The sequence below is a fragment of the Aspergillus brunneoviolaceus genome (assembly GCF_003184695.1).
Source record: "Aspergillus brunneoviolaceus CBS 621.78 unplaced genomic scaffold BO95scaffold_13, whole genome shotgun sequence".
NCBI classification, from domain to species: Eukaryota; Fungi; Ascomycota; class Eurotiomycetes; order Eurotiales; family Aspergillaceae; genus Aspergillus; species Aspergillus brunneoviolaceus.
Window position 1 is genome coordinate 390,427 of NW_020290743.1, and position 22,856 is coordinate 413,282.

At 53.5% G+C, this 22,856-nt stretch overlaps 8 protein-coding genes across 8 annotated transcripts; 3 read left to right on the forward strand and 5 right to left on the reverse strand.

Annotated features, from left to right (window-relative positions):
• Positions 1-1,957: 1,957 nt before the first annotated feature.
• On the forward strand, positions 1,958-3,900 carry BO95DRAFT_356494 (sugar porter family MFS transporter; the record flags this gene model as incomplete). The annotated part of the gene is made up of 5 exons (XM_025582308.1): positions 1,958-2,259; positions 2,345-2,545; positions 2,610-2,999; positions 3,020-3,357; positions 3,446-3,900. The coding sequence occupies 5 exons, from the start codon at positions 1,958-1,960 to the stop codon at positions 3,898-3,900; spliced, it is 1,686 nt and encodes a 561-aa protein (XP_025445207.1).
• Positions 3,901-4,253: 353 nt separating this feature from the next.
• Positions 4,254-7,032, reverse strand: BO95DRAFT_440168 (putative hydrolase). The gene is made up of 7 exons (XM_025585895.1): positions 6,441-7,032; positions 6,171-6,387; positions 5,930-6,114; positions 5,467-5,870; positions 5,070-5,414; positions 4,838-4,968; positions 4,254-4,694 (listed from the first exon to the last, which is right to left on the reverse strand). Exons 1-7 carry the CDS (start codon positions 6,769-6,771, stop codon positions 4,409-4,411), a joined length of 1,899 nt encoding a protein of 632 aa, XP_025445208.1. The 5' UTR covers positions 6,772-7,032; the 3' UTR covers positions 4,254-4,408.
• A 3,886-nt stretch (positions 7,033-10,918) lies between these two features.
• On the forward strand, positions 10,919-12,249 carry BO95DRAFT_460940 (terpenoid synthase; the record flags this gene model as incomplete). The annotated part of the gene is made up of 4 exons (XM_025588782.1): positions 10,919-11,372; positions 11,432-11,463; positions 11,516-11,763; positions 11,829-12,249. 4 exons carry the CDS (start codon positions 10,919-10,921, stop codon positions 12,247-12,249), a joined length of 1,155 nt encoding a protein of 384 aa, XP_025445209.1.
• A 463-nt stretch (positions 12,250-12,712) lies between these two features.
• BO95DRAFT_460941 (uncharacterized protein) lies at positions 12,713-13,259 on the reverse strand (the record flags this gene model as incomplete). Its single annotated transcript, XM_025588783.1, has 2 exons — positions 12,713-12,831; positions 12,908-13,259. 2 exons carry the CDS (start codon positions 13,257-13,259, stop codon positions 12,713-12,715), a joined length of 471 nt encoding a protein of 156 aa, XP_025445210.1.
• A 926-nt stretch (positions 13,260-14,185) lies between these two features.
• On the reverse strand, positions 14,186-16,004 carry BO95DRAFT_490041 (MFS transporter; the record flags this gene model as incomplete). Its single annotated transcript, XM_025590597.1, has 6 exons — positions 14,186-14,293; positions 14,400-14,738; positions 14,791-15,159; positions 15,209-15,610; positions 15,741-15,830; positions 15,915-16,004. 6 exons carry the CDS (start codon positions 16,002-16,004, stop codon positions 14,186-14,188), a joined length of 1,398 nt encoding a protein of 465 aa, XP_025445211.1.
• A 599-nt stretch (positions 16,005-16,603) lies between these two features.
• BO95DRAFT_440169 (acyl-CoA oxidase) lies at positions 16,604-19,109 on the reverse strand. Its single transcript, XM_025585896.1, has 2 exons — positions 18,982-19,109; positions 16,604-18,910 (listed from the first exon to the last, which is right to left on the reverse strand). The coding sequence occupies exons 1-2, from the start codon at positions 19,071-19,073 to the stop codon at positions 16,900-16,902; spliced, it is 2,103 nt and encodes a 700-aa protein (XP_025445212.1). The 5' UTR covers positions 19,074-19,109; the 3' UTR covers positions 16,604-16,899.
• Positions 19,110-19,786: 677 nt separating this feature from the next.
• On the reverse strand, positions 19,787-20,379 carry BO95DRAFT_356421 (kinase-like protein; the record flags this gene model as incomplete). The annotated part of the gene is made up of 2 exons (XM_025582304.1): positions 19,787-20,212; positions 20,272-20,379. Coding segments are annotated over 2 exons (534 nt in total), but the record flags the coding sequence as incomplete, so codon positions are not given.
• Positions 20,380-21,229: 850 nt separating this feature from the next.
• Positions 21,230-22,783, forward strand: BO95DRAFT_460945 (uncharacterized protein; the record flags this gene model as incomplete). Its single annotated transcript, XM_025588784.1, has 1 exon — positions 21,230-22,783. One exon carries the CDS (start codon positions 21,230-21,232, stop codon positions 22,781-22,783), a length of 1,554 nt encoding a protein of 517 aa, XP_025445214.1.
• Positions 22,784-22,856: the final 73 nt, after the last annotated feature.

Consider the following 22,856-nt stretch of genomic DNA (forward strand, 5'->3'; position numbering starts at 1 on the left):
GCGACAATTGCCAAGACCATTGGGTAGATGGGTCGAGTGGCTTGACGATGGATGCGTCTGGCCTCATCGTCTGACTCCATCCCAAAGTGCAGCTTGTGGCGTGGTTTGGGCACCGCGTAGGTGGCGCAAGCCAGGCCAGTGAAAAAACCCTCGGGTGGTTTCAGATTGCTGTTTTGCTTCTTCGCGGGAGCACCATCACTGTTGACAACTCTGATACAGGAGACAGAAAGGTGCAGGAGAAGTGGTAGATCTCTCGCCGGATTCTGCTTAGCACTCCTAGAGCCGAGTGTCCGTGTCAGCAGTCACCCATAGGCGGGAAGCTGGAACAACTGAATACTATGGCTTGCCAAGAGCAACCGCCAGAGCGACATGTGATCCATCACTCGACGGAGGGTTTCTCATCAATCAGAAAGGCCCCGGTCCAGTTGACATTCGGACTGTCCGGTCTGCTTGCTTGGAGCTGTCGTCTGGAATGCTTACAGGCAGACAAGAACAAATCATTGCAGATTCGTTAGGAGTCATCACACCCCATCCAGTAAGATACATATGTGCAGAAATATGTTGGTGGTCGAGACAAGCTCTGCGACCGAAGGTTGGTGCTGTCAGCAGCCCGACCAGCCACCGACAGCACTCGCCCGGAGCTGATGCCGGTCGGACTCATCAGCATCCAGTAACCTTTTGTAAAAAGAGCAAAGTTCTTGCTATATTATATGCACTACTTCCCAGGTCCAAGCAACGCATGGCTACTGGTGCAGAGTGAAGTCAGAAGACGTCCCTGCTCGTCCATCCCTCGACCGAGCCATGTGATCTGGCGCGTGTTTGTGAAGCTGGCCGGCTATCGGCAAGACACGTTGCGAAAGAGAGGTGCGGTGGTGCAGCAGCAGCAGCAGGAGGGTGAGACTACGTATGCCCAGGATCTCCCCCAGCAGGTTTACCGGGTTGTTGCAGTGATGTGCAACGTAACTGCCCTTTGGAGATGGGGTCGGACATTATTGCAATCAGTGGGTATGATGGGGAGCTCGACTGGACGGGATAATGAACTAGCGAGACTGATTCTTTGCTGATCACGCCCATTGACTAACATACAGACACCAGACCCTCACCCAGTTGTATGATTCCATTCACCAGGGTCAGTGTTGTAGTGACTTATGCGGGGAAGACCAAGAGTCGGTCGGCTGGGCCCGTCTTGCCCCAATCGGGCTCAGACCTTCAGCCATCCGCCGACCCAAAGCTTGCATAAGCGATTAAGCATTGGGCGCTTTCCCCGCCCGCCCGCTATGGAGCAAGCAAGAGTGGAGTGGATCCGGACCCATCATAGTGCAGTCAGTCCCTTCTCTTTCCCATGTGAGTTTTCCTGGAGACGACAGTCACAACACTCGCCAGAAATCCGGGGAAGATCTTCTTCTACAATCACCGGTATCTTCGGAAGAATTCTCGCCCGATGGTCGTCCGTTTCAGCTTGTTGTACGGTTCGATCCCTATACCGGAGGTACCACCAGCTGCTTAGGGTTTCACAACAGGATCCTCCCCGATACTGCCCCCATCCCAGTCACTGGCCTGTACAGTACGAGCCTAATCTGGTCCTGTTCAAGGCTAGCTGCTTCCCTCGGACCAGGATTCCGATCCCTCTTCAGCATCGCCCTCAAACTCTCGTCGTCACAGAGGACTGGGGATCCAATCAGCCTACGGACAGGCGATGGTACCGTAGTGCCGTAGAAAGTTCCTGGGGCGTGGCACGATGGCCTGAAACTCTACGGGCTGCGGGGTTTCAAGGTTGGCAGCGGAAGTGTGAATGATGGGGAAGGAAGAAGTGAGGAGTGAATGACAGCCACCTGACAGTCGAACACTATTTTAAGGAAGCTGAGCCCATGGCTTCTCTCCCGGTCCCTTGGGCTTCTTCTTTCCCTCCCCCCGTGTTCCCATCTTCACTCCAACATCCATCCCCTCACTCAAAATCATGTTGGTTGGCAACATCTACGTGATTGCGGGTGTCTCCGTCGTTGGTGGCGCCCTCTTTGGCTTCGATATCTCTTCCTTGTCCGCCCAACTCAATGAGAACTCTTACAAATGCTATTTTAACCAGGGTCCGCAGGGACCTCCCTTTACTGATGATGAGGACTGTTCGGGTCCGACCTCGTTGAATCAGGGTGGGATCACTGCTGCCATGGCCGCCGGCTCTTGGCTGGGCGCCTTGATCTCCGGACCGCTGTCGGATCGTATTGGCCGAAAGACTTCCATCATGGTTGGCTGTGTTATCTGGTGAGTACCTAGTACTACCTCTTCACTACTTTCCGGGAGTATGTGTTAATTGCTTTCATGCTAATCACACGTCATCTATTTGCAGGTTGATCGGATCGATTATCATCTGTGCATCGCAGAACATCGGCATGCTGGTGGTGGGTCGCATCATCAACGGCTTGTCGGTCGGTATCGAATCGGCCCAGGTCCCGGTCTACATCAGCGAACTGTCTCCACCCTCGAAGCGTGGTCGGTTCGTCGGCATGCAGCAGTGGGCCATCACATGGGGAATCTTGATAATGTTCTAGTAAGTCGTGGCGATTCTCACTCAACCGTCCTCTGCCTCGACTCTTTGCTCACAGAAGTTTCAGTATCTCGTACGGATGCTCCTACATCGGGGGACAGAAGTCCTACAACTACAGCACCGCCTCATGGCGTGTTCCATGGGGCTTGCAGATGCTCCCGGCCGTGTTTTTGCTCGGAGGGATGATGCTGCTGCCCGAGTCACCTCGCTGGCTGGCACGCAAAGATCGGTGGGAGGAATGCCATCGCGTCCTGGCGTTGGTTCATGCCAAAGGCGACTTGCATCATCCCTTCGTCGCTCTTGAAATGCAAGACATTCGCGACATGTGTGAGCTCGAGCGACAGTACAAGAACGTCACCTACCTAGATCTGTTCAAGCCGCAAATGCTCAATCGGACCCTGATCGGCTTGTTCACGCAGATCTGGTCGCAGCTAACGGGCATGAATGTGATGAGTATGTATGACCCCGTGGTGGCAGTCTGCCTTGGCTGATCGTGTCCATAGTGTATTACATCACCTACCTCTTCTCCATGGCCGGCTACACGGGCAATTCCACTCTGCTGGCCTCGTCCATCCAGTACATCATCAACGTGCTGATGACTCTTCCAGCTCTGATCTGGATGGATCGCTGGGGTCGCAGACTTCCCTTGCTGGTGGGGTCGGCTTTGATGGCGATCTGGATGTATACGAATGCGGGGATTATGGCGGTTCATGGGGAGGTGGTTCCGGGTGGAATTGACGGTGTTGCGGCGGAATCGATGCGTCTGCATGGGGCGGCGGCCAGAGGATTGATTGCCTGCACCTACTTGTTCGTCGGTACGTACGATACTTGTTTCCTGCCATGCTCCACTGTCTACCCCATGCTCAACCCCACATGATCTGATCTGAATCTCGTCTCCGTTAGCTTCTTACGCCCCCACCCTCGGCCCCGTTTCGTGGACTTACCCGCCCGAGCTCTTCCCGCTTCGGCTTCGTGGAAAAGGTGTCGCTCTCTCGACCTCGGGCAACTGGGCGTTCAACACCGCACTGGGACTGTTCACCCCGACGGCCTTTGCCAATATCCGCTGGAAGACGTACATCATCTTTGGCGTCTTCAACACTGCCATGTTCATCCACTTCTACTTCATTTTCCCCGAGACCGCCGGAAAGACCCTGGAAGAGACGGAGGCGATGTTCGAAGATCCCAATGGCATCAAGTATCTCGGGACACCAGCCTGGAAGACCAGGGTCAAGACCAGTGCAGTCCGCGAGATGGAGCGCGGCCATGTGGATCTGGAGTCGAAGATGGAGCCGGGCCACACTCACACCGAGACGGTCGCAGCTGGTGAGAAGCGGGCACAAGAGCGCGGGGAGGTTTGAACCAGGCATAGAGTTGAGTTGACGTTGACAGTGGGGTTGACAGTGGGGTTGCCAATATGTGAAGTGGTTGACGGGCTGTCCATAATCTCGTGACTAGTCCAGGGCATTTGTATTTCAGCTCTTCTTGTAGCATGGCTGATGATCTTGCCGATAATACCGTAATTTCTGAATGAAACCGGCCATGCGTGCTCGTTACTTATCAGACAGTTCATATTACCTACTGCATATCCACACAGGAGATGTATCTTTCTCCAGGAGGTAGACTTCTTTTGCCTTGTACTTTGGACAGGGTTTGGTGAAGATTGCGATACGTTCAGTAAGCCTGACACCATGCTCGATTGAAAGTAATTGGTATGCGATATGCCATGCTACATGCTACATGCTATGCAATATGCTATGCAATATGCTACGCAAAAGCAACGCCTTCCTCCACCCACCATAGAAACCAAACGCACCGCATGCGAAGCAGGTGTCCTCGTCCCGCGAGTCCACCACCCCAATCCCCAGATTAAGATTTCCTTCTAGAAGAAGCAGCCTCATACAACCCCCGAATATCGTCGCGCCACTGCCCCTCGTCGATGCGCTTCACCCGGCGATCGTAGGTCATCAACCCATTCACCTCGCCCTCGACGTCCGTCGTCTGCGTCCACACGCCCGCGCTGCACGCGTACCGGCGCACCTGTTCCTGCAGCTCGGTCAGCAGCTGGTGGCTCCGGTAGTTCCAGGCGGTCAGGTCCAGGTCCATCTCGTAGGTTTGGTTGATTGCCTGGATTGCCGTGGGGTTGTTCCAGAGGCTATTACTTTGTTAGATGTATGATTCTGGGGTTGGATGTGTAGTTGGCAAGGGGGGGTTGGGTGGGGTTAGGGGGTGTTTAGAATGCTGGGAGGGGCAGGAAAGGGTATTTGCCCGGGGAGATTGGGGAAAAGGGAAGCGTACTGCTCGATCGAGACGTTATGGCCCAGTCCGCCGAATTCGCCCTGGATCGCGATCCGGGTCGGGTCGTAGGGGGTCGAGTCGATGGAGTAGAAGGGCGTGCCGCATTGGGGGTTCGCGTAATGGTGGTTATCCTTGATTCACTTCGTGTTAGCTCGGGTGCTATGGTTGTAAATTGTGGAGACAGGGAGACAGGGGATGGGAAAGGTAGGAGGGGTAGGGCTGGCAAACGTACATGGAAGTCCCCCGCGCCGTGATCGTGCCATCCCGAGGTGGAATCCACCAGCCGCGTCGGATCGAGTTGTTTGACGCGCTCCGTCAGCGACACCTCCGGGTAGTACGAGGTGATCTGCCCCCAGCCTTCGTTGTAGATCACCCAGGCGAAGATGCTGGGGTAGCTTTTCAGCTGGTGGATCATCAGCTCGAGCTGGCGGGCGAATTCCTGCTGCTGGGATTCGTTCGGCAAGATGGTCGCGCCGCTGGCGTCGTTCTCGAGCGGGCGGAGTGACGGCATGTCCTGGATGACGAGGAGGCCTAGCTCGTCGCAGGCGCGGTAGTACAGGGCCGGTTCGAGTTTGATCTGGTATCGTGAGTGTCTTTTCGAGGGGCTGAGTGGGGAAGGGTCAGCTCACGTGTTTGCGCACCATGTTGAAGCCCAGATCCTTCAGCACGCGCAGATCATACTCCATGGCTTCGCGGTTCGGCGGCGTGTACAGCCCGTCGGGCCAGTAGCCCTGGTCCAGCGTGCCGAATAGAAATGTGAAGTTGCCGTTCACCAGCGGCCGCTCGATGCCGTCGACCGTGCCCCGCGAGATGGTCCGGAATCCCAGGTAGCTCGCCACCGTGTCCTCGCCTAGGGTCACGGTTACGTTGTAGAGATTGGGCGCGTCGGGCGACCAGAGCTTGGGGTTGGTGACGTTGAATTGGAACGGCTGGTCGGAGGTGCCGTTGCTCGACCCGATCTCGGAGTCGCCCTCGTGGATGGCGATGCGCACGGAGGTGCTGTTGCCGGTGGCGCTGTGAACGGTGACGTTGACTGGTTTGGTGGTTAGTAAACAGTGATTGAAGGAGTGTGTAAGGCAGACAGCTGCTTACCCTGTCCGTGCATGTCGCCGCTCAAGTCCAGCTGCGTGATGTAGTTGGCGGGCGTGGACTCGATCCACACGCTCTGCCAGATTCCACTGCAGGGGGTGTAGAAGATGTGGCTGGGGACGAGGTGCTGTTTGCCGATGGGAATCACATAGTCGTCGCTGTCGGTCGGGTCGTGGACATAGACCAGGCTGTAGGGCCTCTGTTAGCTGGGATGGATCGAGGGCTGGAGCTGTGATCTACGTACAGCTCATTGTTCGTCGTTGCGTTGACCAACGGCGTAATGTCCACTGTGAATTCGAAGTATCCTCCCCGGTGGAAGCCCGCTTGCTGTCCGTTCACGAACACAGTGGCTTCATAGTCCACGGCCCCGAAGTTCAACAACACGTTCTGTCCACTCCATGAACCGGGGACGGTGAAGTTGGTGCGAAACCAAGAATAGAATGCCGACTCTGCTTGGATGCCTACAACAATTGAATTAGCTTCTGCGCTCAAAGGAGGAGCTGGTGCAACCCACCCGACAGCCCGCTCTCGAGACAAGAAGGAACTAACACCTCCTGAGCAAGCGCCTGTCCGAATGGCGGACTTTGCACCGCATCCAGACTTGTGGCAGCCTGATACTGCCAGATCCCGTTCAGATTCTTCCAATCCGACCGCTGTCGTTGCGGTCGAGGATACTCAGGCCAGGGGTTGGTGCCCACTTGGTCGGTCCAGTTCGTCGTCAACGGCGGCTGCTTTACCGCATATTTCGTCGTCTGTCGCGTGGAAAGGTGCTGGATACTGCCGATACTCCGTGCCAGAGACTCGGAGGCTAGAAGGGGTAGAAGCCAAGTGGAAACCCAATGCATGACGGCTGTTAATGTCTAGTACAAAAAGTATGCAGCTGAAGCGCAGCAGCAAATATCCCCCAGATATGAATTACCGCCTGGGGTATTTATCCCCTTGCGATTGCTACCTAGGATTCATGCTGGAGGCAAAGCAGCAAGTGCCGAAGAGGGCCTGAGCCAGCTGATCCTACACCATGTCATCGGGCTTTTGACCCACTCAGGTCAGCATGATTGTCATGGCAGCCCCACGATAAGAGGGGATGATGGGGACACAGAAGCCCTGATATTGAGCAGACGCCAGAGGCACAGGAGTAGGGTCTTGGAGTGCTCCACCGGCCATCACTTGATCGCTTGGCAACCCAGCGTTGTGGCGCGAAGTGGATGGACTCGGGGAGAAGCCATGGGTGATGAACCGGGCCGAATGGTTGACAGCCATGTCCCATCTGCGTCCGAGTACGTGTAGATTAAATCGCTCGCCACCTGCCAAATTTGAGGATTCTGGAGCTGTATTTCTTTCTCCAAGTCTCCAAGTATCTTCTCCACCGATGGGTGAGTTGGTAAGAGACTCTGACAGTCAAAATCACTGCATCGGGCCCTGAGCGCTGACTCAGCCAAATCACCCAATGAGGGCCACGGATCACGAAGCAGGTTTTGGCTCCGATGGGGTCTTGAGACTGGGCTGCATGAACGGATTGCCAATCACTGGTCTCATCCATTCATATCTCAAGTTTGGGTGCAGTGAATTTGCCTTCTGACCCCTTTCTGCGTTCCCTGGTGTTGGGCACTTCCCTCCCTGACCCCTGCGGGTTCGTCCTATTGTGTCCCAGGGGCATGTGCTTTGTCCATGGTTTATTCTTCCCCGCAGATTCCAGTCTGGCCCCCTTGCCTTTTCTTTCTGTCCAGATGCTGACTCGCAAAGTAACGTGGCTAGCAATTCTTCCTATCAACTTCTACCCCGCATGTCGCATGCTGCCTAGGATGGGCTTCAGGATGAAGGCCTCACCGAGACTACGAAAAGTGGGACTCAGAGGTATACTGCATCATTGCATCAGCCAAGATCCCGAGCGATGATTTCATTAGGTTCGGGTTCAGAGGGATTGCTCGGCCACGCACCAGCCTTGCTGTGGCCCTGTTATTCAGCCCTGCCAAGGTGCATGTAAGTGATACAGCGTGTCAGGTGGGCGAGATTGCTGTGATTGTGTTGTTCTTGTTCATTCCTACATCACGTATTTGGTTCTCCGGTCTCGACCCGAAACTATTGTGGGTGACGTGACCGGCAGGTCATTGTTCCTTTGGATCACCGAGCCATGATAGCCTCGAAGATGAGCGCCGATCGATTGATGCCCCGCTGTCTGTTGGCTGTCATTCCATTTGTTGGGTTCCGGTGGGTTCGATGCGGAGGGAAGGTAGGGTCGGTGGTGATCACGGGATGGAGACCGGAGGGCTCGGAAGAGTCCCTGACACCATGCAAGTACTCATACAACGTCCACTTGCACTTATGACTGCGATATACCTAAACTTGAATGTTTGATACTTCTTGCCGAGTAGTGCAAGTGCAAGATCCTAATCCCGCCCAACGGTTGCTGGAAAACCAGGCGCGGTCTCAATTTTAGGCGTGGCGTCGCACCCCACATTTGCCGGGATTGAGTATTGTCCGCCGGAGGAGCGCCGCCACGTCCTGCATTCAATGGCAACGAATGTACCGAGTATTCAATCGAGAAGGTATGCATTGACCACTCCGGCCTCATTATTGATGTTTGTTGTCGGTCGGTCGGTCGCCGAGGCAGGGTGTCACAACTCCAAAAAGGCCGATCATCGCGGGTATGGGGTTCGGCTCGGGGTTCCGAAATGTGCAGGCAGCCGTGGAATCTCAAATGTTGGTCCTCGGTGTCGCTACTGTTGACACGAGGTCCACCATTCCACTCTTGTTCTCTGGGTTGTTCGCTGTCATGCCGGTCGCCGACGTGGGTTTCAATTTCCCAAGTATGATGGGGACGGGGTTAGGCTCGGTGTTCCGAATTGTGAAGCCGTGGAGTCTCAAATGATGGGGTCCTGAGTGTCTCGACTTTTGGAACGTAGTCCACCATTCCATTTTTCGTCGAAGTGGGCTCCAGGCTGTCACTTCTGTCGATCACTTTGCAGGTCACATATTTCAGTAATTTTTGTAGTGTTAACAGTCGGCCACATCCCGGCAGCCACTTTCTTCACGGTAACCGACAAGGCCTGTTTGGCTGGACAGTTGCACCCCGCGTACCACCTCTATTTCGGTCGCATATTTTTCATTATCAAGATACATGAGCTTTTTGCCTACTCATGGTCCGTTTCGCATCCTACTGTGTCCCAGTTCGGGGGATTGATGGGATGCTTGTTCGGTGAACCTCATCCTGTAGATTGTCGGGAGAGTAAGACTTTCGGATAGCGACTGGGGAATGCAATTGGTGGCTTTGCGCAGCACCGAGGCAGATAACATAGTAGTTACCTGCTAAAGACGATCTCGAGATAGGTCATATCGAATGTTCCTTCCTATCCACTATTCATACATCATCTCGATTTCAACCCATATCAAGAGATCGCAACACTGAACGGCCAAACTGGCTCAACCAAGCCTTCACTAATCAGCCCAGCCCTTCTTATATGCTGGAGAAGGATCACAGGGTCAGCGGCGGTATGGCTAGTCAATGAAAGCATTGCGTCGATGCAGGCTCGCCATGTCCAGCATCTGCCTTGCGTGGGCGCGGGTGTCCAGTCATTCGACAGACAGAGATGGCAAGGGCGGGGCGGACCTTGCGCGCGTTTCTAGTAGCATATAAACAGCAGAGATCAAGAAATATCTGCATCAAAAGGATAGAGACAGGCACACTATTCATCTTCATATTCGCAAGGTGCCGAAGGAGGCCGAGGTTGTCCGGCTGCGACAGAAAACCGGAATGAACAGTGTGATGCTCCAATCTCCATCTCGATTCGACCGTATTAGTACCAGATCCGTTAGGTTAACGTAGTCTGCGAGGTCATAGAATATATTTTCAGCTGCTTGGCTACGCCGACATGGCACGCTTTCCATCTGGGATACCCTTGCCGACGGTGGCGAAAATCACCAATCCGGGCGAAATAAGCACGCGATGATAGATGGCAAATGCTGGACCCATGAGTCGAATCACGGATGGCCCGAGCAAGCGTATTTCTGTTAGCAGCATCGTGGATAACAAAAGAGCTAAGGCGACAAGGTCATGGCGTGAACATGGACAATGGCAAACACCGGTTCAGCAAGCCAAATCTTCCCACCACGAGTCATCAACATTCAGCCAGCCCTGGGAAAAAGTAACAAGAGAACAGGTGTTTGCTACAGATCCTAGGAATTGTACCAAAGGATTGGTCGGCTATTATCTCGTCCGTGATCAACCTGCAGGTCTCTCATGCGGTCAGCACAGAAACTACATTAGCCTCAACGGGGTTGTCCGGCCCCGAGCCCTAGTCCGCCACTGGCCTGCGGCACGTCGTGATCGCTTCGAATTTCCATCTTGTCGCTTGAGTCTACCAGTCCAGTAAGGCCTGCGCCGTGTTGATAACGCTTTGACAAGCTTCGGTGGCAAATTTTGTGTTGCTTGATTCAGACTCCTCCAGACCAGGGAGAGGACAGTCTTCACTGTCACTATCGGGACCGCAAAGTATGACATCGCGTCTCCGCCTGTTGTTTGTGTATCTTTGGATAGGATCGAAAGACACATCTTGCAGGGTAGAGCGAGTAAGCGATCGAGCGAAAGGACCGAAGGCCATCTGCACTCCTGATCTCTTCGATTCACCTAGTCAGACCAACTAACCCGGATCCGGTGTGGCTTGCGATGGTGCGTCTTGAAGCAGGACATCAAAGCCGATGGACTGCGCCCGGACTTCAGCTCTTATCTCTCACATAACGGCATTAACAGCTAGCTTGGGTTATCCATCGTCACTACTTCAGCTTTCAGCCCTGAACATATCGCAAACATAGACTGCAGAACCCAAAGCCACCGTACATCGGCGACGCCGCCACCTCGTAGCCGCGTTCTCTGTGTAACATGTTCGCCCGGTATTTAAAGCCATGAGAGCTCCCTCTCTCCCTGCCAGGAGCTTACCAGGATATTAAGACCTTGACAATAACTCCACACACTTCCAACTTGTCATATAAAGCACAATGACACCTCAACCACTGCGACCAATTTCCTACCGGAATGACCCGCTGGGTACGATTGGTTGTACGGGCCCAGTTCATTCCGAATACAATTTCCTGGCAAAAGGCATCCCAAACGAGAATGACCCAAGACCGAACTCAGTCACGATTGACCCGGTCGCATTACATCTTCCTTGGAGAAGCTCCTTCCCCGCAGCGCGACAGTGCCGATTCTGGAGCGAGGCAGAAAATGCCGGCAAGGCACTCCTCCAACAGATCAAGCGGATCAACCGTGCAAACAGCACCAAGGGTGGTTCGGCCAAGATTGACATGAATGAAGAGGAGATAGAGCTCTCGAACAAAGAGGTGGAGCGAATCGTGAACGCGTCGAGCGCGGCCGTGTATATGAACCCCAACTGTTCTTGCGAGGAGATCGAGATTATCTCGCAGCTTAACCTGATACTCTGGATCCATGATGGTATGGCTCGTGTTACATCTTTCGGCACCGATTGAAGTCGCTGACATCCTCACTGGCAGACATCCTCGAGTCGTCGGATTCACCACACGAGGTAATCATGCAAGCACTTTATGCAAGTGAAGGAGGCTAACATGCGTGACCAGAGTGCAACGATCATCGAGAAAGTGACGGCGAGCTGGGCCGACATTCTTGCTCACCCATATAAATACGCAGCAAACTCTTCAGATATGTTTGTTTGCTTGGCTCAACAGATGCTGCGCATCGACGGTCAAGGGGAAGGGCTTATTCGGGGATACCTAACGTGGATGGCATTCATGCGGTCGACAATGCGAGATCAGTTCACTTCCCTCAGAGACTATCTCGACTACCGGGCGGTTGACATCGGACGAGAGTAAGTATCTAATATCCTCATGCCGTCGTCAGAAATCAACAACTGATCCCATCCCCTCCGCCCAGCTACATCCTGGCCGCCGTGAAGTTCGGCAACGGAATCCACCTCTCATCCGCTGAGGAGACACCGCTAGCCCCGTTGATCGCACTGGCCATGGATCACATCATCATGACCAACGACCTGTTCTCCTACGACAAGGAGCGACGCGACTCCGAGACGTGCGCGAACGCGGCCCGATATCTGGAGCAGGTCCTCGCCATTGACGCGGGTTCCGCCAAAACACTCATCAGCGGCCTGCTCACGCAGACAGAAGGTCGGATCCATGCGGAGCTGGAGAGTTTGTGTCGTTCGGGTGCGCTGAGCGAGGCGCAGATCCGGTACGCACGGGGTGTGATCGAAGCAGCGGCGGGCAATGTGGTTTTCTCCATCACCACGCGGAGATACAGCCCTATTGGGGCTGGCCACGCCAGTGCGACGAAAGGTTGAGAATCGAAGGGGATTGTTTCATAGAAGATTAAGACAACACCGATAGACCATCATCCACTGTGGAAAATTCTCTCTCCGATGCTTAAGCCCGCTGGACGTGGGGATGGAACAGTTATCTCCGGTACGTACATAAGGAACTAAATGGGCACAGACTCAGGCGGAAACGGGGATAACAGGCTGGCCTGCAACATTCCGAGCTACATATGCTGGGCTCTATACGTATACAGAACACCCTTCCATTGACAAAGTCGCCGTTCATGCTTAGAGTAATGCTAGAAGTAGCTGTAAGGGTTGATTGAACATGCAGAAAACTACCCTTGAAGATGAACATAAACACTGGTGACACATCGTCGAAATCATATTATGCAGATTATGGCTGCTTGTCTACAATCGAAGGGTACAAGGCAACTCCGCACATACTTCTACATAGTTGCACATGCAGAGATAAGGCGCTGGCACCTTTCTACTCGACATCACACAACTTAAACCTATTATCTAGTCTCGTGGGATGATACATGGCGCCCGTGTACTTATTGTGCTCGTTCACAACCACTCGGTAACGACCCACCCCTGCGTCGCCCTCTGTCCGACAAGTATTAGCCTTGAATGAACCAGTGCTTTGAGGTTGCGGCATGGAAACCAAAGAAAATCGACTTACTACCAGAGTAGACGCTACCAGAGGTAAGAGGGTACTCATACAGGTTACTGGTTGAGACAAAGAGCTTCTCATGGTTCTCATACAGTTCCAGGTACTTGTTGTATCCGTATGATTTTCTCGCCTTGGCTTCCTCTACAGCCCAGGCTTGTCTGCGCGCACTGTTAATATCAGATCCATCAAACCGCTGGCCACCGCAATTGACCGGTCTGATTTTGGCGCGGGCGTCGAGGTCGCGTTCAGATATATCGATGATCTCTGCGCTCTGTTGCATTGGGAATTTCGCAATGGGGTGGCTTGCCGCGCTGCTGAGGGCGAAGATGGCCACAAGAAGGGGCTTGATGCTTACACGCATGCTGGTAGAGGGGAATAGGATACTGGGTTAGTGATTGATTGATTGTGATTCGGGAATGTGTTCGTCCGGATAGAAAATTGTGCAAGTATAAATACTGTGTGCGCTTCCCGTACGGATCGAAAGTTCAAACAATCGTCGCTGTTGTCGGTGATTGACAGGTTGACTCAAGATTGAGGAACAAGAAGTGGGGTCCGTATTTGTAATTACCGCGAGCTATAGAGATGTTTAGTTCTAGTTCTTTGTTGTTCTTCAGTGTGAACAATGTGCATTGTTTGTCTTTGTTGCACTGGGACAAAGAGCGGCCCTGTGCTGCTTGAGACCGGGCCTAGCAAGGCCTAGCAAGGCCCTACAGGAAGACCACAGATGATTTCCTTGTTTCCCTTTGTCCGAAAATCAGTGTCAATCCATGAAAAATCGTATCTTCTCTAAATTAAATGTAGACTTCTTCTTTATAAAGCTGCAACCGGATATAGAATTGATGAATGCCAGCTAAGTTCTACGATCTGGAGAAGATGCTAGCTGAGGTCTAATCATAGAGTACATATCATCGCGACAATACTTGCTGAAAGGATTCTTGTAAGATAATCACCTCTTACGAGAGTTGAGATCTACTTACAAATCCAGAGAATCAGAGACAGGATAAAAGACTATCTTCATCCAGACTTACCTATTATCCTAGCAAAGCTTAAAATTAGGTTGGCGAAAACATAAGTCTAAGTCCTGCTCGGAACGTTCGGATGACTTAGTCGAGTTCCAGATACGCAAAACAGAGTACAACAAATACTGTTGTTGGAGCCATTGTTTCCAGTCAAGCAGACAGCATGCATAGGAAACCTAAGGACTGTCTGGAAACATCGGTATGATGCACCGATTAGTGATGTTCAATCAAGTCACCCTTTCAAGGGATGGCTTGGGAACGGCGAGGACTATGGTGGCGTACAAGCTTTGCCCGAATATAAAATCTCCCCAAACGAAGGAATTTGGATATTGTAATGAATGTATCTTGATAGCCCGAACAGAGCTGCGTCCAAGGGCTGCCCACAGCGCGTGTATAGCACGTCTTGACTTCCCCAATCACGGCGCTCATGGTCCGTGATAAAACGTATGCTGCATACAAATTCCCTCATTTGCTCCACGCACCGGGTCGATCTTCGGAAGGCGAGGGAGACTCACCCACAAAGCCAGAATCAGAGCAGACAGAACGATAACAAAGGGCTGAAGTAGTGTCACCCCATGAGCTTCGGCAACCACACCCACCAAAAACGGAAAAGTCGATGAGCCCAGGCTACTGAATCCGGTGGCCACACCGACAGCAGTAACATGCATATGCTCGGGAAGAAGCCTCACCGTTGCATAGACGATGGCTGGGAAGAGGGGTCCTAGGAAGAATCCCTGCATCGCGGTCGCGACGGCCGCGACAACAACAATGGGACCGAAGTGGATGACGAAACCAATCGCGATCTCACAGAGAATATACAGCTATGAGATCTTTAGCATGTCAGAAGCCTGACGCGGAGTCCCGAGGACTTACGATGACGGCAAGCCGTTCGCCGAGCCTAGGCGTGACAAATCCCAGAGCTATTCTTCCGAGAGAGAGTCCGAGCCAGAACCAGGCGGCGGTAAGACCACTCGCGAATGGGGCTTCATGCTTGGCGTCGCTCATGAATGTAACGACCCAGCCGGCGAGACCGAGTTCGATGCCAACGTAGAGGAAGAGGAAGGCTGAGCAGGTCCAGGTGACTCGAGCGGATGGGTTCCGGGATAGTGTCTCTCGTAACCCACTCTGCTTAATCAAGGGTTCAGCCTTCGATGGATCTGCTGAGAACTGTGTTGGAGCAGCAGCAGACATGTTCCAGAAAGCTGCAACTGACGTGAGAAGCTCGACTGCAGCACAGCCGATCTTGATAATGTCAGTGTTGTGTACTGTTCCTCTCGAATGAGAAGCTCACCATAACATAGTAGAAGTAATACCATGGCAGACCACCTTGTGATAGCATCGAACTCAAGACAAGAGGTGTCATGACAGCACCCAGACCAAAGGCTGCGTGAAGACAGCCAAGGACCTGGCTTGCGTGCTTCATGCTGCTGGCCCAAGCATTCCAGGCGGAATCTATCAATCTGTTTCCAATCCCTACCAATGCAAGGGTAATCACGAGGACCGGATACGGCGGATGAAAGCAGTTGACCAAGTAGGCGATTAGATGGCATGCGGGGGATATGATCGCCACGCCCCTTCGTCCCATGCAGTGATATATCTTTGTGTCCAGAACTGCTGCCACAACGTATCCTATCAGTGGAGAGAGGAAAATGACTGAGACGGCGATATAGGAGAGTCCGTAGTATGAAAGGAGCTGGAAGGAGTAAGCACTAGCAGCGGGACAATGAGCACATACTTACTTCTGGGAGCAGTGGCTAATGTTGTACGTATCAGTATACCGGATCAAGGGAAGCAGAGTTCCATGTAGCTTGCATTGGACGTACACCAGAAGCGGAATCATTCGCGCCCATCACGAAAAAGCTCCAGCAACACGCCATGACTTTCCAGATATTGGATTTGGGACGGTTCCAGTCCTGCCCTCGGGCTGCTGTATGACATAGTGTTTCTATGACTTTCCAAGTTGGTCGTGCTAGAGAAAGCCATTGATGTGATGATACCTCTTCATCCCGGCTTGTGTTGCTAACTGATCTAGCGGTTGCTACTGGCTTTAGGTTGTTGACAGGCTGGTATGAAGCAGTCTCGGTCATGGTGGTGCGGTCGGTCAACAGATTGCTAAGAGTGAATATAGTACACCTATATTGAACTGTGAAGAGAACCAGCAGGCCAAACAATCCATGAGGCCGCAGGATAGATACTAATAGGACTTTAAGAGTACCCAAGATCACTGTAACCCCCTGACTCCACCTAGTATGCAGGGGTGAGTCAAACAAGCCACACGGATAGCAGTGCGCTGCGACCATGAGTTCCCTACGGACCAGGTGTCTTCTTTGAGGAGCAATGACATTTGGTGCATGGTGAATCTCTTTTATCAGTAATGCTGATCGATGACCAGTCTTCAAGGCAGTGCAAATTGGCACACATCAAGGCTAAGTAGTTGTCATCGAACGACCTCAACTCTTAGTCTGTACTACAGGAGGGATTAACGGGCATATTTCACAAGGTCACTCTGATCACCACATTCTATTTGACTGTCGCGATAACCTCGGAGAGGTCATGATCTATCGGAGAGCTCAGAGGCTCCATCCTGCGGCGCTTGTCTGCGCCCGTTTAGGAAAAACGTTTCTGCCTTAGGGCCAGCGGATCCATAGACCCACTGCAATAGATTACGATGTGTGTAGGAATTCTATTCTTAAACAAGGAAGATTCCGATCTTTGAAATCTTCCAGCGTTTTGTTATTCTGTCACGACTTCTTTGTCGCGACTCCAATCTTTCCCAAAGGCCAGCCGATCGCATGCATCACAAGAGCCGGGCAGACCCTCGAGAAGGGGTCGTCCCGATGCTATCTCGGCGGCACTTCTTCACAGGACGCCTTGACACAAGATATGAAAACAAGAGATCATCGTGATAGAGGCCACATGTGGCTTTACTGTACATGGGACATGTCAAACCTGGAGACTTGATGGAATAATCTGACATGGTCCTCATAGTCTAGCTTTGGCTACCGGTCTAATATCTCCTCGAAGGAACTCCCCGATCCCGCCCTCAATCGTCCATGCCTCTCTCGCCAGACCCTGTTGATTCACCGGCAACTGTTGGCTCCAGCTCATCAACCTTTCATACACATTCCCATCACGGCATCCGAGCGCGCTACAGAGACTCGCATCTGTGAAGTCCCAGGCATCAGTCAGAGCGGTGATATCAGGCAGCAGTGCCGTCAGAAGTTCGTCGATGCGCGCACGCATCTGCAGAAAGTGGTTGGCAGTCAAAACTCGGTCTTCGGCGAACGGGATAGAGGCGAATGATGGGCTTGGGTTGGTGATGGTTGTCAGAGCGAATAGCTCCGTGAGGCGTGAGAGAACGGGGAGTAAGCTCGGCTGCGCACTCCCGATGGCAGCCACACGGCGCTGCATGAACTCCAGCACAAGGTACTCTACGTACGCGTGTGCAGCGGGCAGAAGCCGTGTGAGAGATGTGTTCCATGCTTCAGCTGGGGACGACGTGCGGGTTTGCTGTGTGTAAAAGGAGTGTGCTGTGGATAGGAGTCGGTGGAAATGGTGTTGGAAGATCTTCAACAGGGTTGCTGGCTCTGAAATGTGATTGCTGTCAAGCAAAATGTATGATGGTGGGGAATTCTCTCCCTCAACCTGCAGCCATTGCTGGTATCCCGACAGAGACTCAATCATGTCGGAGTCCAGCATTCTTCCTGCTTGAAGATCGTCAATCTGCTTGAACATGTAGCGCAACGTTTGCTGCCACATGACATAATTCTCCCCTTCGAAGGTCGCCGCTGCACACGCCGTTGCCACCATATCCGGTAGCCCCGAAATTACGAGGTATCCATGTCCCCCACACATCTTGCGCGCCTCTTCCGCTCCCGCAGCAACAGCCTGTGTAGCCCAGGCTTTCAGCCCGGCGCTCACAGCATGGGTAAAGGATAAGCGACCGAGCTTCCCTTCTCTCTTCTCCTGCTGATACTCTTCGAACCGGTCGTCAAACTCCTTCGAGGCGAACAGGATAGCATACGCCTGAGAGATGAGCGTCAATAACCGTTGATGCTGCGACTTGTAGGCGAGAATGGAGACTTCGGGGCAGGTAGATGAGGAGGGCATGGGAGCGCCCTGCTCGCGCACCACTGCATACCGCGTCGCGACGGTCAGAGGCTGCGCCAGCCCGAACGCCGCCCAATAGATCACCACCCGCCGCACCTCCAGCATTGTCGCATAACTCTGTTTCGCAATGGAATCCTGAGACTCTGCCTCGTTTCGCACATATGCCCCGTCTGGTAGCACCCGTGCATGCGCCGCCAGCAGACTACTTCCTGGGACGCGCAGGTGATTGAAGTGGGCATAGCCATTGCACGTACCGTTATACGCCATCTTCTGGCCTACATCCCCCAGCGTCACTCCCTTTAGGGGTGTGGAGTCAGAAAGATCGCGGATCTGCACGACAAACCAATGCACGCCATGGTCCACTCCCCTGGTCTCCAGTCTGGCTGCAACTACTGCATGAGAGCAGCTGAGTCCCAGGCCCCCGGGCCAGAACTTCGTCGCGGTTACCGTCGGAGAATGGAGGATGAATTCTCCCGTGGCTGAGTCGAAGGTCGCCGTGGTCTCCATGCCACGGACGTGGCTGCCGTGTCCCAGCTCCGTCTGCGCGTAGCAACCGTTGATCTCCATGCGATCGATCAACGGCAGCCAGTACCGTTTCTGTTCATCGGTGCCCTGGAGATTGATTGTGCGGCGGAACATGAGGAAGTTTAGGCCGAAGGGTGTAGCGTTGGTGAGTTGGCTGCGCTCGGTCAGGTTGACGAAATGGGTATGATTGTGCTCTAACATGTCGGTGACGATGGCCCGGCCGCGGCGCAGGCCCTCCAGGTATTGCTCCCTCCGGTCGAGGCCAGTGTGGAGGTGAGGAAGCTTCATAGTGTTGGTTATTTCTAGGGCTGATTCAACGCGGGTGAGGGCTGCACGGCGGGAGGAAACATTCTCCTCTCTATTCATACAGTGCATTGGTTCAGGAGGCGCATTTATGGAAAATAGTCTGAGGACTGCATACCAACTTACCCGTCATAGATGATGTGCGTCAATAGCACAGAGTCAAACGTAGCCGCTTGACGGGCCTGCGTCATCAGTGCCATCTGCCTATTTGGCGACATTGTGTGCACAGAGTTGAACGATGGCTTCATCCCTTCTTCTGGTTAATTCCGTTCATATAAATCAGAGGGAGTGTGGCATGATACAGGAATATATTAGCTGCACCTCCGCTGCAAATCAGGCGTTGAGCGCAGAAATTGTGGCTTCTGGTGGGCACTGTAGCGATTGGACCGCCCGAGCAAGCATCAGCATCGAGCCGAGGCTGTGCTCAATGTGAATTGTTCCAAAGCAGGCTAGCTGGAATGTAGATGATCCTTCTCCAGCAATCAGAGCACGAAACCTGGAAGTCTAGAAAATGCCAAGGCACGGCAATGGTTCGCGGACGGCCTGAGCTAGCCCGATCCAGTTAGCCTCGATAGAGACTATTTGCTGCCAAGATCTTAGTCCCATGGCGCTGGGCTCATAGGCGGATCTGGTTTATCCCTCACTTCCGCCAGATGAGGTCGGTTTGGATGGCTGTCGGATTAAAGCAACCTTCTTCTCTAAAAAATGCAGTCTACCCTTCTGAAATAAAACTGAATAGGAAAAGCTGTGGAATCACAGGCGACCAAACAGCTTAGGCGGGTAGCCTTCTTCACGGGAGATGAACCAGATAGAAACAAAAACATATCAAGCACTCTATCTGGCGGTCGCTTGGTGCTAGTTACATCTGTTTTTGCTTTTCCATGTGAATGGTGGGTTCATAATCTGGAAGACAAGGGCTTTAACAAATTTATCAACTTATTCGGCTCGTGTGCACACGAGATAGATAAAGACACCATTCATCATGAGGTTTATCCTCGAGCTTCTTTCGCAGCTTGAGCCCTTTCATTAGCCACGGGTCCATCAATAGCTCCAGCGCCGTTGGACGATCTGCAGGGTCCCATTGCAAGGCTCGCCGCAACCACCCCAAAAGCCCTTCAACATCCTCGCCTTGAATGTTGACGGCCAACTTCTCGAACGTTCGGTCGGGAATTGGAACCAAGTTTTTGCAGTTCCCGGATTCATCCCAGAACACCCAGCTCATGTCCAGTTTCTTGAGGAATTCCAGCGGTGGAGGCCCAAGCAAGGCAATAAGTTCTGCGATATGAGCCCCGTCGTCAAAGATGCCATCGATGACTTTACCCTCAATGATGGTGTTCGGGCTGACTAGATCCCATGCCTTTCAAGATCTGTCAGTACTCATCGGAGACAAAGGAGGTGTTTAGTGGAATGGCTTACCACCATGGCAACACTCCAGATATCGACTTTGTAATCCCAGTTCAATTTCAGGATGACTTCAGGGGCGCGATAGTAGTCGGGCATGATACTCTCGGAATGATCCTCGTCAGGGAATGGAAAGCGTAAGTTCAGTGGGGACACACCGGGGTCGCTGATAAGCCCACTGGTGTCCTGGAGGTCGTTCAACAGGAAGTCCGCGTTCGTGATTCCTGCGGAATGCAGTGCTACTGCAAGGGCTCGATCTGAGAGCCCTAGGAAGATCTCGGGACGGGAATCTTTCAGCCAGAATGAGAGCGTTGGCTCAGATAACACCGATAGGGTTGTATCTCTGCGAAGCAATAAACTGCAGAGCTGCTGAATGACAAGCCATCTCTCCAACCTTAAGATAGGGCCATGATATCACGTGATATGGGAGGAGCCTGTATCTGCATGTCCAGTGACCAATATACATACTTGTGCAAGACCGGACTCAGAGCAGGAGAGCGAGTGAGCTTACTAGAGCTTGTAGCACGAAAGTGGTCAACATCTAAAAAAGTACAGGATCAACCAAACCTAGCAACAAGCGTTCACCGAGGTCAAGGCAGCGATGAAAGAAGTTCGCTTACTGATATGATTATCCTGAATACACATTGGCATTCTTTGAAATAAACATGTGTACAACGGTACAGATCACAAACGCCTACAGCACCGCCAACCAATAAAGGCATTGTCTCAGGCATCCTTTTGAGGTTACCGACACTATCCAACAACGGCATTGTCTGGTCTTTTGACCAAGCCACCTTTATGGTTGAAAGAAGTATTCTGGAACTATATATTACCACCTAAACGTTATATTGTGTGCGGCCACTCGCCCGGTCTCACAAACTCGTTTGCCTACCTCACCCTGTCGTTCAAGCGTGTTTTTATCGCCTGCAGCTTTCATCCAATCGCATAGACACCTTTCGCGTCAACAGTCGAAATGGCGAACGAGATCGACACCCACATGACAACTCAAACCAACAGCTCTATGCCTTGCACAAGCAGAAAGCGAGGACTCACCTACGATGAGGAGCCTGGTCGGGCGTCCAAAAGACCCAGGGCTGGCTCCAACAAACCGCCGCCTATAAGACACAACGACTCCGCTCGCCATGCTGCGGCGCCTTTGAGTGCACCACTACTTTGCACTCGACCGTCCTTCGACCTCTCAGAGTACGGCATTACAGCTCTGCCTCAGCTGCACTACAAAGACGAGGAGGCTGCACCGGGCTCAGTCCATGTCCAATGGACCTTGCGAGCCCCGGTCCAGTATCACCGGGTTCCAGCTCGGCGACACAGCCTCGGTGAGCCCCGACAGGTGAATGCTCCTGTTCGTGTCCATGTCCTAAGACTGCAGCCCACCGTGCTCTGCAGCGTGCAGCAAACCATCCCCAAAGCTGCGGTTCTGCACTCTGTAGCCGTGACCAACCCCACCACTTTCAATCGCCCTAACCATCCTCCTCAAAGCATCCCCGCGCCCGATCCCACCCTCCTCGAGTCCCTACGCACTCAAATCCCGAAGGAGATCCTCCCACTTGCCGCCCGGCTGTACGGACTCCTGTACCCTCGCGAATGCCCCGAGACGGACCCCACGACTTGCGAATGCCACCTGGCCCAGATGCAGGGCTGGTCGTCGTCTCCAACCACCGACATCCGCCAACACCTCCTCACCTCCGACCCCACGGCCCTAACTACCATCACCAACTTCCACACCAAAATCATGCACTTCGTCGAAGACTACATGACCCAGACCTGGTCCACCTTCGCCCAACGCTTCCCCTCCCTAACCCTCACCCCGTCCCCCTCCCGCCCGGAATACCTCCGCGTCCTCCGCATCTTCTATCTCCACGAAATCTGCACCCGGGAGATGGCCCTCACGCGCCGACGGATCCCGACCCGCGGTGCCGCGCGGGGGTTCGTGAAGGAGAGATACAACGTCTGCCTGGACGCCTCCTGGCGCCACCAGATCACCCAGCTGGCCGCCTGGGAAGTGGAGCAGCTGTTCTGCGTGGCCACGTATCTCCGGGGCGTGTTCGACGCGCTCCTCGACCGCGGGCTGGACCGCGCGCGGCTGCATCGGCTCGAGGACGGGATGCGCCCGCTTCCCCCCGACGATGGCCAGTTCCAGGGCATGGCCTTGCTGTACCGCGCGTGCGCGGAACGGGATCCCGTGTGCAGGGCCAGAATGCTGGAGGCGGCGGATCGCGGGTGTCTTTGGGTGGTTACGAGTCAGAATCTGGGGAATTTCCTGCGGACGGTCGGCGGGCATCGGACTGCGGTGCTGTGGACGGGGGGTCGGTTTCGCGATGATGGCTGCGGGGCGCAGGCGGCGTGGCGATGGGCGCTGGGGAAGGCGGAGTGGACTGTCTTGGTGGGGCGGAGGCGCACCGCTGAGGCCAGGAGGTGGGGGTATGTGTTTCTGGATCGGGAGCGGTTGGTGAGCCATGGGGTCTTGACGGAACCGTTTGTGCGGAGTGGCGGGGTGCGTGATGAGTGAGGTGGTGGCGGTGGTGTTTCTTTGATGCTACGAGGGCAGTTTAAATATATATCTATACATCTGCTGAAGAGTT

Coding starts and splice junctions, on each gene's coding strand:
- BO95DRAFT_440168 (XM_025585895.1), bottom strand. CDS start 6,771: ATGCATTGGGTTTCCACTTGGCTTCTACCCCTTCTAGCCTCCGAGTCT. Junction 5,871..5,929: donor CGGCGACATGCACGGACAGG/GTAAGCAGCTGT, acceptor CCACCAAACCAG/TCAACGTCACCGTTCACAGC. Junction 4,969..5,069: donor ACGGCGCGGGGGACTTCCAT/GTACGTTTGCCA, acceptor AAGTGAATCAAG/GATAACCACCATTACGCGAA.
- BO95DRAFT_440169 (XM_025585896.1), bottom strand. CDS start 19,073: ATGTCGCCAAATAGGCAGATGGCACTGATGACGCAGGCCCGTCAAGCG. Junction 18,911..18,981: donor ACGCACATCATCTATGACGG/GTAAGTTGGTAT, acceptor CTGTATGAATAG/AGAGGAGAATGTTTCCTCCC.